The 14,827-nt window shown below is 35.9% G+C and overlaps 1 protein-coding gene across 5 annotated transcripts in view; it reads right to left on the bottom strand.

The window, feature by feature from the left end:
* VSIG4 (V-set and immunoglobulin domain containing 4) overlaps nt 1-14,827 on the bottom strand; it is a 53,093-nt gene that overhangs the window by 31,384 nt on the left and 6,882 nt on the right. For 4 of the 5 annotated variants that reach the window (XM_016126708.2, XM_016126705.2, XM_016126704.2 and 1 more), the window contains exon 3: nt 14,393-14,674. The exons of the other annotated variant lie outside the window; for it this stretch is intronic. In XM_016126708.2, the coding sequence (XP_015982194.1) occupies nt 14,393-14,674 (282 nt within the window). The remainder of the gene's footprint in view (nt 1-14,392; nt 14,675-14,827) is intronic. 5 annotated transcript variants of the gene reach the window in all.

The following is a 14,827-nucleotide window of genomic DNA, read 5'->3' as shown; positions in this document are numbered from 1 at the left end:
AGGGCAAGGGGCTGAGAGCTATGTAGAACAGAGATGAAACAGGGAGCCAGACTCATGGGACCAAGTTGAAGTTGAGAAGGAGGCAAGAGGAAGGTGAGAAAGAAGGAGGTAGAGGAAGCCAAGAGAGAGAAGCTTGGCTCAGAGAGCAGGAAAAAGTGGAAGACTGAGCAATTTCCCTGAGTTTCAGTTTCCTTACCCATCAGTAGGGGACAATTATGAGCATTGCCTAACAGCTTTGTTGCTTGTAAGCATGGGCTGTGATAAAAAAAAATGGACAGGTTAATTGCTTGGGAGCAAAATCCTAACCACGTGGCCTAGGAACTAACTTACAGAAAGGTGAGAATGTTTAACTTGGTTATCTATATAGTACACATTCTTGGACATTTTGGCCATGCCCTGCTCTCTCTGCTTGACCAGATTGTCATCTCTCAGAGAAGTGGGTCTGTGTCCATACAATTCTTTCAGAGTGAGACTGCCTTTGTTCCCCACAAAACTAACAAATGAAAACCTTCAGCACATCCTCACTACAACTCAACTTTGGGAAACAAATCCTGTCAGTAAAACACAGGAATCTCAAACTAACATGAGTTGAGTTCAAGTCAACATGGCTGAGTAGATAAATTTTGTGCTCACCACTTCTCATGATCACATCAAAATTACACTAAATCATAGAACAATTAACCTGGAGAATGGTCTGAAGACTAGCTGCACAGAAATCCTATACTAAGGATATAAAGAAGCCATATTGAGACTGTTAGGAGGGATGGTGAGCATCAAGAAGGATATCTCAGCTGCAGAGGTTCCCCATGAAGAGCAGGAGATCCCAGCTTCACAGTGGAATCCCCAGCCTAAAGCACCAGTGCTAGAAAGAGGAGCCCTCACAACACCTAGCTGTGAAAATCAACAGGGATTCCATTCATCTGGCTGAGACTAAAGGCTGCTGGAAACCCAGGCATTTTCTTAAAGGGACTGCATACAGACACACTCACAGGTACTTGCTCTGGGCTCTGGTGAAGGAACAGCAATAGGGGGAGGGACTAAGGACATACAGGGAGAGACTGAATTGTCTGGCTTCAGAATGTGGGCTGAAAGGACAGCGCCATTGTCAATGTGTTGAGCTCTTCTCCCACACAGCTGGCAGTAGGTGCCTCTTTCCTATATTGAACTCTCCTCCCACATGGCCAAATCTAAATCTGCATTAACCCGGTAAACACCTCTTGTCTCACCATGATGACTCCTTGAAACCAAGCTCCACCCAACTTCCACACCTTCAGAAGCTCTCCTAGTGGCAAGCAGCCAGGCTTAGCAAGTCTGTGCACCAATAGAGGCTCTTTTCAGTGATGGACAATGGGTCTTGGTCCATGCTGCAGTCTTTCTTAAAAACTCTCAAAGGTCCACAAGACTCATGCAGGGGGAGACTGACCTCAATGTGCCATGTACCTCTTACTAAGTGGCCCTAGATTTGGCACTAGTACCATATCTGAATCTGCATTAAGCAGATGAACAACACTTGCCCCACCCTGGTTATTCCCTGAAACCCCACCTCACTCAACTCACATACTGCCTGAAATTCTTTCAGTGGCTGAGACTTAAGAGAAATCTACAGGCCTTGACAGCCCTTGGGGTCCCCTGCGCCTTTGGCTAAGTGGACCCAGGCCCAGTACTGGTGGCAGTCAGCCTCTTGTCACAGCATGGCCTCTCCCATGTGTCTCCAGACCCCATACAGGCAGTTACCAACCACATATTGCTTTGTAGTTTCTACAAGGTAGCCAGTCCAGGGCCAGTTACAGGCAGCAGTTGACTTTGGCCTAAACCAGAGACACTAACATGGGGCCCCAGAGCCAACACACCTGGTGACCTGATTCAGACCACAACAGAACAGAACCTGATTATCTCCAGAAGCAGCAAACCCAAAGGGTGGTCTCAGCAGGCACACAAGCCCACTGAGGTAAATCATGCTCTGTGGAGTCAGACCCCACAAAGCAGCTCATATATGGTCATGGCCAATCCTTACAGTCAACTGGAGGGTCAATCCCACCAATTGATATGCACACAACAATCAAGGACACACAAAACCCATACAAGAGACACTCCTGGAGCACCTGGTTCAGGTGATCAGGGAGACTGTGCCACTGGCCCACCAAGACACCAACTACAGAAAGCCACCCTGCCAAGATAGGGAGGCTAGTAGATCTACCTAATAAAAACAAACATAGAGAGGTTGCCAATATGAAGAGACAAAGAAATGTTTCAAATGAAAGAAAAGGAGAAAACTCCAGAAAAAGAACTAAACAAAATGTGGGCAAGCAATCTGCCAGATACAGAGTTCAAATAATTAATTATAAGGATATTCAAGAAACTTAATGAGAACCTCAACAAAAAGATAGTAAGCATTAAAAAAGGACATAGAAATTATAAAAAAGAACCAATCAGAAATGAAGAATACAATAAGTAAAATGATAAACACACTAGAAGGAATCAACAGCAGATTAAATAAAGTGGAGGATAAAATCAGAGATTTGAAAGGCAAGGTAGCAGAAAATACCCAACTGGAACAGCAAAAAAAAAATTAAAATAGTTTAAGAGATCCTTGGAACAACATCAAGCGTTAACAACATTCACATCATAGGTGTACCAGAAGAAGAAGAGAGAGAACAAAAGATTGAAAACCTATTTGAAGAAATAAGGAAAACATTCCTAACCAGGTGAAGAAAACAGACATACAAGTCCAGGAACTGCAGAGAATCTGAGACAAGATGAGCAAGCCCGAAGAGGCCCACACCAAGACACATCATAACTAAAACAACAAAGGTTAAAAACAAAGAGAGAATCTTAAAAGCAGCAAGAGAAAAGCATTTAGTTTCCTAAAAGGGAGCTCCCATAAGACTGTCAGCTGATTTCTCAACAGAAAAATTGCCAGCCAGAAAGAAGTGGCAGGAAACATTCAAAGTGATGAAAAGTAAGGACCTACAATCAAGATTACTCTACTTAACATAGCTATCATTTAGAATTGAAGGAGAGATGAAGAGCTTCCCAGACAAGAAAAGTTAAAGGAGTCCATAGACATCAAACCAGTACTACAATAAATGTGAGAAAAACTTCTTTAGGAAGAAGAAAAAATTTAAAAATATGAATAATGAAATGGCGATAACTACATATCAGCAACAATTACTTCGGCTAAATGCTCCAATCAAAAGACATATGGTAGCAAATAGATAAGAAAATAAAACTGATATGCATATTTTCCACAAGAGAAACACTTATTTATTTTATTTTTTTAATTAAGTTTATTGGGGTAACATTGGTTAATATAATTATATAATTTTCAGGTGTACATTATAATTTGACATCTGTATATTCTATTGTGTGTTTACCACCCAAAGTCCAATTTCCTTGAGCTACCATATATTTGATCCCATTTACTCATTTCACCCTCTCCCTAAACCATATATTTGACCCGCTTTACCTCATCTACTTGTCCCCTAATCCCCCAACCCCTATCCTCTGGTAACCACTAGTTTATAGTTCATGTCCATGAGTCTCTGTTTGTTTCTCCAGTTCATTTGTTGCTTTTAGGTTTATATCCCACATATAAGTGATAACATGATTTTCAACTTTTTCAATCTGGTTTATTTCGCTTAACATGATTATCTCGAGGTCCAGCCATATTGTTGCAAATGGCAGTATTTCATTTCTTCTTATTAGATAAATGATATTCTATTGTGTGTGTGTGTGTGCGTGTGTGTGTGTGTGTGTGTGTGTGTGTATCACAGCTTCTTTATCCAACCATCTATCATAAGACACTTCTGTTGCCTGCATGTCCTGGCCACTGTGAATAATGCTGCTATGAACATCAGTGTGCAAATACCTTTTCGGATATGGGTTTTCCAGTCTTTGTGGTAAATACCCATTAAGAGATTGCTGGATCATATGGTAGATCCATTCATAGTTTTTTGAGTAACTTCCATACTGTTTTCCATAGTGGCCGCAACAATTTGCATTCCCACCAGCAGTGTTTGCAGTTTCCTTTCTCTCTGCAACCTCTCCAGCATTTGTTATTACTTGTCCTGTTGATTATAATTATTCTAACAGGTGTGAGATGGTATCTCACTGTGGTTTTGATTGCATTTTTTTAATAGCAAGGGATGTTGAACATCTTTTCACATATTTGTTGGCCATTTGTATGTCCTATAGGGAGAAGTGTCTGTTCAGGTCCTCTGCCTAGCTTTTGATTGAATTTTTTTGTTTGTCTTTGTTTTTGTTATTGAGTTGAATGAGCTCTTTGTATATTTGGAATATTAGGCCCTTTTCAGAGGTATTGCTTGAAAATATTATTTTCTATTCAGATGGTTGTCTCTTTATCTTGTTGATGATTTCTTTTGCTGAGCAGAAGCTTTTTAGTTTGATATAGTCCCATTCATTTATTTTTGCTTTTACTTCTCTTGCCTTTGAGGTCAAATTCATAAATCTTCTTTAAGTCCAAGGTCCTTGATTTTGATCCTATATTTTCTTCTGTGCATTTTATTGTTTCATGTCTTATATTCAGTTCCTTAATCCATTTTGAGTTAACTTTGGTGTGTAGTGATAGACAATAGTCTAGTTTCATTCTTTCGTACGTAACTTTCCAGTTTCCCCAGAACAAATTATTGAAGAGGCTCTCCTTTCTTCATTGTATGTTTTTGACTTTTTTTTGTCAACAATTATTTGCTCATATAAATATGGGTTTACTTCTGGACTCTCGATTCTGTTACACTGGTTTGTGTGTCTGTTTTACTGCCAATACCATGCCGTTTTGATTACTGTCGCTTTGTAGTATAATTTAAAATTGGGCAGAGTGATGCCTCCAGCCTCATTCTTTTTGCTCAGCATGGCTTTGGCAATTGGGATCTTTTGAGATTCCATACAAATCTGATTTTTTTTTGTTCTATTTCTTTAAAAAATGCCAATGAGATTTTGATGGAGATTGCATTAAATCTGCGTAATGCTTTAGGTAATATGGTCATTTTAACTATGTTAATCCTTCCAATTGAAGAACACAGAATATCTTTCCATTGCTTTGTATCTTCTTCGATTTTTTTAAAATCGGGTCTTATAGTTTTCATCATATAGGTCCTTCATATGTTTCATTAAATTTTTTTTCTGAGTTATTTTATTCTTTTTGTTGCAAATACAAAAGGAATTATTTTTTCCACTTCTTTTTTGATGCTATGGATTTTTGAATGTTGATTTTGTATCCAGAAACTTTTTTATATTTGCTTATTGTTTCTAGTAGTGTTCTTGTGGAGTCTTTAGGGTTTTCTATACAGAGAGTCATGTAATCCCCAGATAGTGACAATTTTACTTTTTGAATTGCCATTTGAATGCCTTTTATATCTTTCTGCTGTCTGATTGCACTCCCTAGGACCTCCAATGTTATATTGAATAACAGTGGTGGTAATGGACAGCTTTGCCTTGTTCCTGATCTTAGAGGGAATGTTTTTAGTTTTTACCATTAAGTATAATGTTAGTTGAGGATTTGTCAGATATGGCCTTAATTATGTAAAGGTACTTTCCTTCTATACAGATTTTTTAAAAGTGTTTTTATCATAAATGAATACTTTATCTTGTTAAAGGCTTTTTCTGCATCTATTTATATAATAATATGATTCTTATTCTTTAATTCTTTATGTGGTGTATCCCATTAATCATATTGCATTTGTCGAACCATCCCTATGTCTTTGGAATGAAGCCTACTTGATTGTGGTGTATAATCCTTTTAATATATTGCTGTACTCGGTTCACTAGTATCTTATTTAGGATTTTTGCATCTGTGTTCATGAGAGATATTGGTCTGTAGATTTTTTTTATGTGAGTAATATTGGCCTCATAAAATGAGTTGGGAAGTACTGCCTCCTCGTCAATTTTTTGGAAGAGTTTGAGAAGAATAGGCATTAAATCTTTGAATGTTTGATAGAATTCACTGGTGAAGGTATCTGGTCCTGAATGATTGCTTTTTGGTAGATTTTTGATGATCGTTTCAATTTCCATACTGCTAATTGGCGTATTTAGATTTTCCAGTTCTTGATTCAGTCAACGAAGGTTGTATTTTTCTAAATACTGGTCCATTTCTTCTAGTTTATTAAATTTGGTGTTATGTACTTTTTTATAGTATTTGTGTATAATCCTTTGTATTTCTACGATGTCAGTCATAATTTCCCCTCTTTGATCCCTATTTTTTTTACTTGTGTCTTTTCTCTCTCTCTCTTTTTTTTTTTAGTAAGTCTAGCCAGAGGTTTCTCAATTTCATTAACCTTCTCAAAGAACGAGCTCTTTTTTGCATTTATTTTTTCTGTTGTATTTTTGTTTTCCATTTCATTTATTTCTGTTCTAATTTTGATTATTTCTTTCCTTCTGTTGACTTTAGGCTTCATTTGTTCTCCCTTTCTAGTTTTTTTAAGATGAAGTATTAGTTTGTTTATTTGAGTTTGTTCACGTTTTTCAAGATAAGCCTGTAATTATATGAACTTTCCTCTCATGACCCTTTGCTGTGTCCCAAAAGTTTTGATATGTTGTACTATCATTATTATTCATTTATATGTATCTCTTGATCTCTCTTTTTATTCCTTCTCTGACCCAGTTATTCTTCAGCAGCATGTTGCTTAATCTCCATGTATTTGGGGTTCTTCCTGCTTTCTTTTTGCAGCTGATCTCTAGTTTCAGAGCTAGATCATAGATTGTGGATGGTAAGATTTCAACTTTCTTATATTTGTTGAGGCTATCTCTGTGTCCCAGTATGCAGTCGATCCTTGAGAATGTTCCATGTGCACTAGAGAAGAATGTATAAGCAGCTGTTTTGGGATGGAAAGCTCTGTAAATGTCAATTATGTCCAGTTGGTCTAATGTGTCATTTAAGGATGTTATTTCCTTATTGATTTTCTGTTTGGATTCTCTGTCAATATATGACAGAGGGATATTTAGGTCCCCTATTACGATAGTGTTTTGGTCTGTTTCTCCCTTTAGTTCTGTTAGTAATTGCTTTACATATTCTGGGGCTACCTGAGTGGAGACATGGACATTAATAAGTGTTATGTCTTCTTGGTGCATGATTCCCTTTATCACTATGAAGTGTCCCTCAGTATCTTTCTTTATCTTTTTTGTTTTGTAGTCTATTTTGTCTCATATTAGTACCCGTTACTCCCGCTTTTCTCTGAATGTCATTTGCTTGAAATATCATTTTCCACCCTTTCGCTCTGAATCTTTGTTTGCCTTTGGAGCTGAGATGTTTCTCCTGGAGGCAGCACAATATTGGGCTTTGAATTTTTTTTTTATCCATTTTGCTACTCTGTGCCTTTTTATTGGTGAGTTCATCCCATTTACATTTAGGGTGATTATTGAAATATGAGGTTTTCTTATAACCATTTTATCTTTTGCTTTCCGGCAGCTCAGTATTTTCTTGTCTTTGTTCTTCTGTTTTCTTTATGTTGGTTGGCTTTATGAGTTTTCTCTCTGATTTTTCTTGTTTTATGTTATATACTTCAGTTCTGAATCTTTTGTTTGTGGTTACCATTATGAATTTATAAAGAATAGTGTGTGTGTATATATATATATATAGATATATATATACACACACACATATATACACATATATATACATATATATACATACGAATACATATATATATGTCTATTTTTTTCTGCACATGCCTTATATCCAGTTCCCTTTGCAAATTTGAATCTTCGAGTCCTCCTCTTTGCAGTCATTGCTGTCTCAATTTATCCCTATGTATGCTGAACATTCATTACTAACTTGCTATAGCAATTCTCTTCTTATTATTTCAACTTATAATGCCCTGTTCTTAGTAAGGGTTTCACTCCTCTGCTTCTACTTGCCTGATAGTCACTTTATTCCTAATTATGTTTTTTTTTGGTTATTTTGTTTTAGGTGTTGTGAACTCTTTTAATATTTTCTGTAGTATAGGCCTCGTAGTGGAGAATTCCCTCAATTTTTGTATATCTGGAAAGTCTTAATTTTCTTTCATATCTAAAAGAGAGCTTAGCTGGATACATTATTGTAGGCTGGTAGTTTCTTTCACTTAATAGTTTAAATATTTGATTTCATTGCTTTCTGGCTTGTAACATTTGAGCTGAGAAATCCGAGGATAATCTAATGGGTTTTCCTTTATAAGTTACCATTTTCTTCTCTCTGGCTGCCTTGAGAATTCTGTCTTTGTCGTTGATTTTTGATAACTTTAATACAATGTGTCTTTGTGAAGGCCTTTTTGCGTTGAGACAATTGGGTATTCTGTTGACTTCTTGAATCCCAAGCTCTAGCTAATTTCTTAGATTTGGGAGATTCTCAGTCACTATTTTTCTGAAAATACTTTTTATTCTCTGCTCCTTTTCCTTGCCTTCACTAATGCACATTATTTTTTTTTGTTTCCTCTCCTGATGATATCAGCTAATTCTTGTATTTCTCTTTCATTATTTTTCATTCTTCGATTTCTCTCTTATTTCTTCTGATTTATTTCTGCCTTTCTGTCTTAGATATCACTGATCCTTTCCTCCATTTGATCGACTCTATTTCCCAAGCTTCATATTTCATTTTTCAACTCTTACAGTGTGTGTTTTATTTCTAGAATATCTATCCTGTTCTTTTTGAGGGTTTCAGTCCACTTGCTAAAGAACTCTTTCTACTCATCTAGTTTTTTTCCTCTCCAGAAGTTATTTGGTTCCTTTTGAGGGCTTCGGTCTCCTTCCTTTGATCATCTGATAGTTTTTTTTTTCCCTTCTCGAAATCATTGAAATGACTTGTTTCGGAATTCACTGTGTTTTTCCAGAAGTACTGTCCTGAATTCTCTGTCATTTAAGTCACACATTTCTCTGTCTATAAGCTTATTTTCTGGAGATTTTTCTCTTTCTTTCTTTCTGGGATGCCTTGTCACCTTTGTTGTCCATGGGATTTAATGGACTATTTCTCCACATGGGCATTAATAAAATGAATTCTGCTTTTTTTCCAGAAAGAAGATTTATTATATAACAGTCTCTCTTTAGCCTATTGCAAAGAAGGCACTTTTCTTTTGATTTTCAGTAGGCAGTGTCTAAGCCTTTTGAATCCCTGCTTTATATAAAACTTTAAAAAATACTTTTAAAACTATTTCTTATAAGTATCTAATCAAACTCACTACCCTCAATTTCAATCTCCATCAGTGTTACCAGCAGTTTCAGTAGCATTTGCTCTGATTCCCATTGGGCTTTGCAATGTTCGGTATCAGAGGGTAGGGCAGGAGAGATCATCAGGGTTGAGAGATGAGGGCTGAAGCTCAGCCTTGGTTTTGCAACCGTGGCTGGTAAAAATCAACTGTTGTTTTTCTGCCTTCCTGCTTCCTTGCTTTCTGCCCTGATAACTGGGTCTTGCTGCCGAATGCATGGAACTTACAACTCTCCCCGGCAGAGTTATTCAGGCAATTCGCTGCACCTTCTCCTCTCTTCCTCCTCCTCCTCCTCCTCCTCCTCCTCCTCCTCCTCCTCCTCCTCCTCCTCCTCCTCCTTCTCCTCCTCCTCCTCCTCCTTCTAAGGTAGCTCTTGTAGATGCAAGAGGTATTTTCTTTACTTCTCCCATTCCACCGCATGACACCCATGGTTCTGACATGTGGTAATTTTTATTAGCAGATCCCATGCTCAGACATACTGGTGTGCAGTTTGGGCGTTTTTTGTTGAATTTTAGATGTTCAGCTTATTGTTGTTTCAAGGAGAGAGATCTGGGGACATCTCTCACTTCGCCATTTTCCGAAAAAGAAGAGACCCACTTTCAATCAAAAGCACACACAGATAGAATGTAAAAAAAGAAAGAAATTATGCAAATTGAAACAAAAATACTGTGATATCAATACTTATATCAGATAAAATAGATTTTAAAACAAAAACTATAATATGAGACAAAAGGAACATTTTATAATGAAAAAAGAATCAGAGAAGAAGCTATAACCCTTGAAAACATGCACCCAACATAGGATTACCTAAATATATAAAGCAAATATTAATGGACATTACAGTAGAGATCAACAGTAAAACACTCATTGCAGAGGACTTTAATATCCTATTGATACCCCCAATGATTAGATCTTCCAGACAGAAAATCAACAAGAAAAAAGTAGTATTAAATGACACATTGGCCCTAATGAAATTGATATTTATAGAGCCTTTCACCTCCAAAGCAGCAGAATTCACATTCTCTTCAAGGGCACATGGAACATTTTCCAAGATAGGCCACATTGTTGAGGCCACAAAACAAGAGTTGATAAATTTAAGAAGAGAGAAAGTTTGCCAAACAACTTTTTTAACCACGAAATGAAACAAGAAATCAATTACAAAAAAAACAACACTGAAAAAATACATTTATCACATGGAGGCTAAATAGCATGCTACTAATCATGAATGAGTTAATAATGAGACAAAGAAAGGAGTCAAAAAATACCTAGATATAAATGAAAATGAAAACACAACAACGCGAAATATGTGGGGCACAGCAAAAAGCAGTCCTAAGAGGAAAATTCATATCAATACAAGCCTACCTCAAGAAACAAGAAAAGTCTTAAATAAATAATCTAACCTTACACCTAAAGTACTAGAGAAAAAAAACAACAAACAAATCCCACAGTGCATAGAAGGAAGGGAATAATAAATATGAGAATAAAAATAAAAGGAAGAAAAACTTTAAAAATAATACAAAAGATCAAAGAAACCAAGAGCTGTATCTTTGGAAAGATAAATAAAATTGATAAACTTTTAACCAATCTGATGAAAAAAGAGGTTACTAAAATAAAATCAGAAATGAAAGAGCATGAGGGACAACCGACATGACAAAAATACGAAATATTGTAATAAAATACTATGAACAATCATATGCCAACAAATGGGAGAACCTGAAAGAAATGGATATATTCTTAGAAACATACAATCTCCCAAGACAAAATCAAGAAGAAACAGAAAATCTTAACAGACTGATTACAATGAATGAAATTTCAACAAACAAAAGTCCTGGCCCAGATGGCTGCACAGGTAAACTTTACCAAACATTCAATGAAGAATTAACATCTATCCTTCTGAAACTATTTCAAAAAGTTGAAGAGGAGAGAAGGCTCTCGATCTCTTTTTGTGAGGCCACCATTATGCTGATTCTGAAACCAGACAAACACATTACAAAAAAATTATAGGCCAATATCCATAATGAATATAGATGCCAAAATCCTCAACAAAATATCAGCAAACCAAATTCAGCAATACATTAAAAAGATCATACACCCTGATCAAGTTGGATTTATTTCTGGGATGTATGATAAGTTCAATAACCACAAATCAATTAATGCGATACATTACATGAACAAAATAAAAGATAAAAATCATATCATACCAATAGATCCAGAAAAATGTGTTTGACAAAAAAAGTTTAGCAAAATGGAAATAGAGGGCGTATACTTCAACATAATAAAGGCTGTATCTGACAAACCCACAGCTAACATACTCAATAGTGAAAAGATAAAAGCATTTTTCTTGTGATCAGGAGTGAGACAAGAATGTTCACTGTTACCACTATTATTTAACATGATATTGGAAGTCCTAGCCACAGTATTCAGACAAGAAAAATAAATCAAAGGAATCCAAATTGGGAAAAAAGAATAAAAGCGTCATCATTGGCAGATGACATGATACTATATAGAAAGAAATACCTAAATATTCCACACACACACACACACACGCACACACACACACACACAACTATTAGAACTGAGAAATGAATTAAGTAAAGTAGCATGATACAAAATTAGTATTCATAAGTTAAGTGCATTTTTATACACAAATGACAAACTGTCAGAAAGAGAAATTAAGAAAACAGTCCTATTTACAATTGCATCAAAAAATAACTGAAAATAATTATAACCTATGTGGTAAAATACTTGCATTTTGAAAATTATAACATTGAAGAAAAAAATTGAAAATAAAAATTAATGGAAGTACATATCATGCTTATGGATAGGAAGAATTAACATCCTTAAAATTTCCTTGCTATCCAAAGCAATCTATAGATTCAATTCAATCCCTATCAAAATATTAATGACATTTTTTCACAGAACTACAATAAATAATCCTATAATTTCTATGGAATCTCAAATAGTCACAGCAATCTGGAGAAAAAATAACCAAGTTAGAGGTATTACAATAACAGATATCAAAGTATACTACAAGGCTATAGTAATCAAAATGGCATGGTATTAGCATGAAAACAGACATGTAGATCAATGGAACAGATTAGAGAGTTCAGAAATAATCACATGCCTACATGGTCAGTTAATATGAGAGAAGAGGCAAGAATATACAATGGGGGGAAAAAGAGTTTATCTTAAATGATGTTAGAAAAACTGGACAAATACATCAAAAAATAAAACTACACCATCTTTTCACAGCATATACAAGAATAAACTCAAAATGATTAAAGACTTAAATGTAAGACCCGAAATCATAAAACTCCTAGAAGAAAACATAGGCAGTAAACTCTCTGACATTGTTCTTGGTAATTTTCTTTTTTGATATATGTTCTTGGGCAAGAGAAACAAAAGAAATAATAAACAAATGAAACTACATCAAATTAAAAAGATTTTGCACAACAAAGGTAACCATCAACAAAATTAAAAGACAACCCACCGAATAGGGGAAAGTATTCACCAATGATATATCTAATAAGGGGTTAATATCAAGACTTCATAAATAACTTAAACAACTTAATGCCAAAAAACAAACAATTTGATTCAATATTGGCAGTGGACCTAAATAGACCTTTCATCTGAGGACATACAGATGGCCAATAGACATATGAATAGATGTGCAACATTACTAATCAGAGAAATGCAAATTAAAATCACAATAAAATATCACCTCAACCCTGTTGGAATGGCAGTCATCAATAAAAAAACAAGTATCAATAAAAAAAAAGTACTGGCAAGGATGTGGAGAAAAAGGAATCCTCCGGCACTATTAGCAGGATTTCAAATTGTTGCATCCGCTATGGGGAACACTATGGCAGTTCCTCAAAAAATTCAAAATAGAAATACTATATGACCCAGAAAAAAATTCAAAACACTAGTTCGAAAAGATATATACACTCCTATGTTCATTGCAGTATTATTTACAATAGCTAAGATTTAGAAGCAACCTACGTGCACATCAAGAGATGATTGGATAAAAAAGCAGTAAATATGCACAATGGAATATTACTCAGTCATAAAAAAGAGTAAAATCTTACCATTTGTGACAACATAAATAGATATAGAGAGTATTATGCTAAGTGAAGTAAGTCAGTCAGAAAAAGACAAATACCACATGATTTCACTTATATATGGCATCTAAAGAACACAATAAGTAAACAAAACCTAACATCAGCCTCCTAACCCAATATGTGAGAGCCTGTTTGCTCACTTTTTCTTCTATAGAACTATCTTCAGAGAACAGTATTTTTCACATTGATCTGAGGAAAATTCTCTAAAATCAATTATTTCTTAAAATACTTTGAGCAATGGCAGCCTTGTTGGAATATGTTTTCACTTCCAAGGAGATCTTTTCAAAGGGAATAAGACTCACTTTTACATGTCACTCCTGGGCTGGTCATTTAAACCCTCACTTGTAGCCTTTATGTACAGAGTTCGTATTGCCCCTAGGATAATGCTGTAAGAAATAGCCCGACCTTGATTAATGAGGGTCAATCTTCATTGACACCTCAACTACAACTTGCATTCTGTTTTAGGAAGAAGGGATGGAAATTTAAAGAAACTATGTAGAGATCTGTCTTTATTTCACAAAGCAAAATCAAATATAAACAACGAAATAACAAATTATCTCACCAAACCAAACAACAAACAAACAAAAAGATTCCAAAGGATATTCAGGAGCTAGAATAGATTCAACCATGAGAGACAATCAGATATAACAGAAAGAACATGAAATCTGAGTGCAAATCTGACTTGAACTTCCTAGATCCTAGAACTTCCTAGAAGCCTCTTGGTAAGTAGATTTCCCTTTCTGACTCTCGGTTTCCTCTTCTTTGAAATGGGATAGCTGTGGAATTCAATAAGAAAATGAGTTTTGGGTTCTTGTGTATTGTATCTGGCAAATACAAGGTACCTAGTAAATGTCCCTTTTCCCTATATCATCTTTACTCAACCTTTAACGTGACAGGCATTATTTCCTGCCTTATTGCCCTCTGTCCAGAATTTTTTTTCTTTGTGATTATACAACCAAGGCCTCCCATCTACGCACATAAATCAATCGGTTTTTTTTTCCTTTGGAATAAGGACACTCTACTAAGGTATCTCTAGAACAATGTTGTCCATTGAGTTGCTAACCAGGAAAGAGGGTTGCTCACCTTTGACCACAAACTTCACAATGTCGCTGTGCTGTTCAGAGCCTACCCGTCCCTTGGCAGTACAAAAATAGTAGCCCGAGTCAGCCATCACAGCAGGTTTGAAGAGTAAAGTACTCAAGTTTGCTACTCGAATGTGTTCTTGGTTGTTAGTCTGTTTCTTGTACCAAACATATTTGATGGGAGGAGAACCCCGAGCCTCACACTGAAGGCTAATCCTCATTCCCTGAGGCACTGTGAAGCCATAGCCACTTCCAGTTGTCACTGTGGGCTTGGAAACAGAGACTGCAAAAGGAAGACAAGAGAGGAGGCTCTGGGAAGTTATAAAGATATGGAAACACAAGGCTGAGTCATCTATTATGGGTATAGGGGTATGTATTTCTCTGCAAAGGGAACTAAAAAGGGCTTGTGACTTGGGAAAGAAGAGAGAATAGGGCA

This window comes from Rousettus aegyptiacus, unplaced genomic scaffold (genome assembly GCF_014176215.1).
Source record: "Rousettus aegyptiacus isolate mRouAeg1 unplaced genomic scaffold, mRouAeg1.p scaffold_m13_p_9, whole genome shotgun sequence".
NCBI lineage: Eukaryota > Metazoa > Chordata > Mammalia > Chiroptera > Pteropodidae > Rousettus > Rousettus aegyptiacus.
This window is presented reverse-complemented; position numbering and strand designations above follow the sequence as displayed.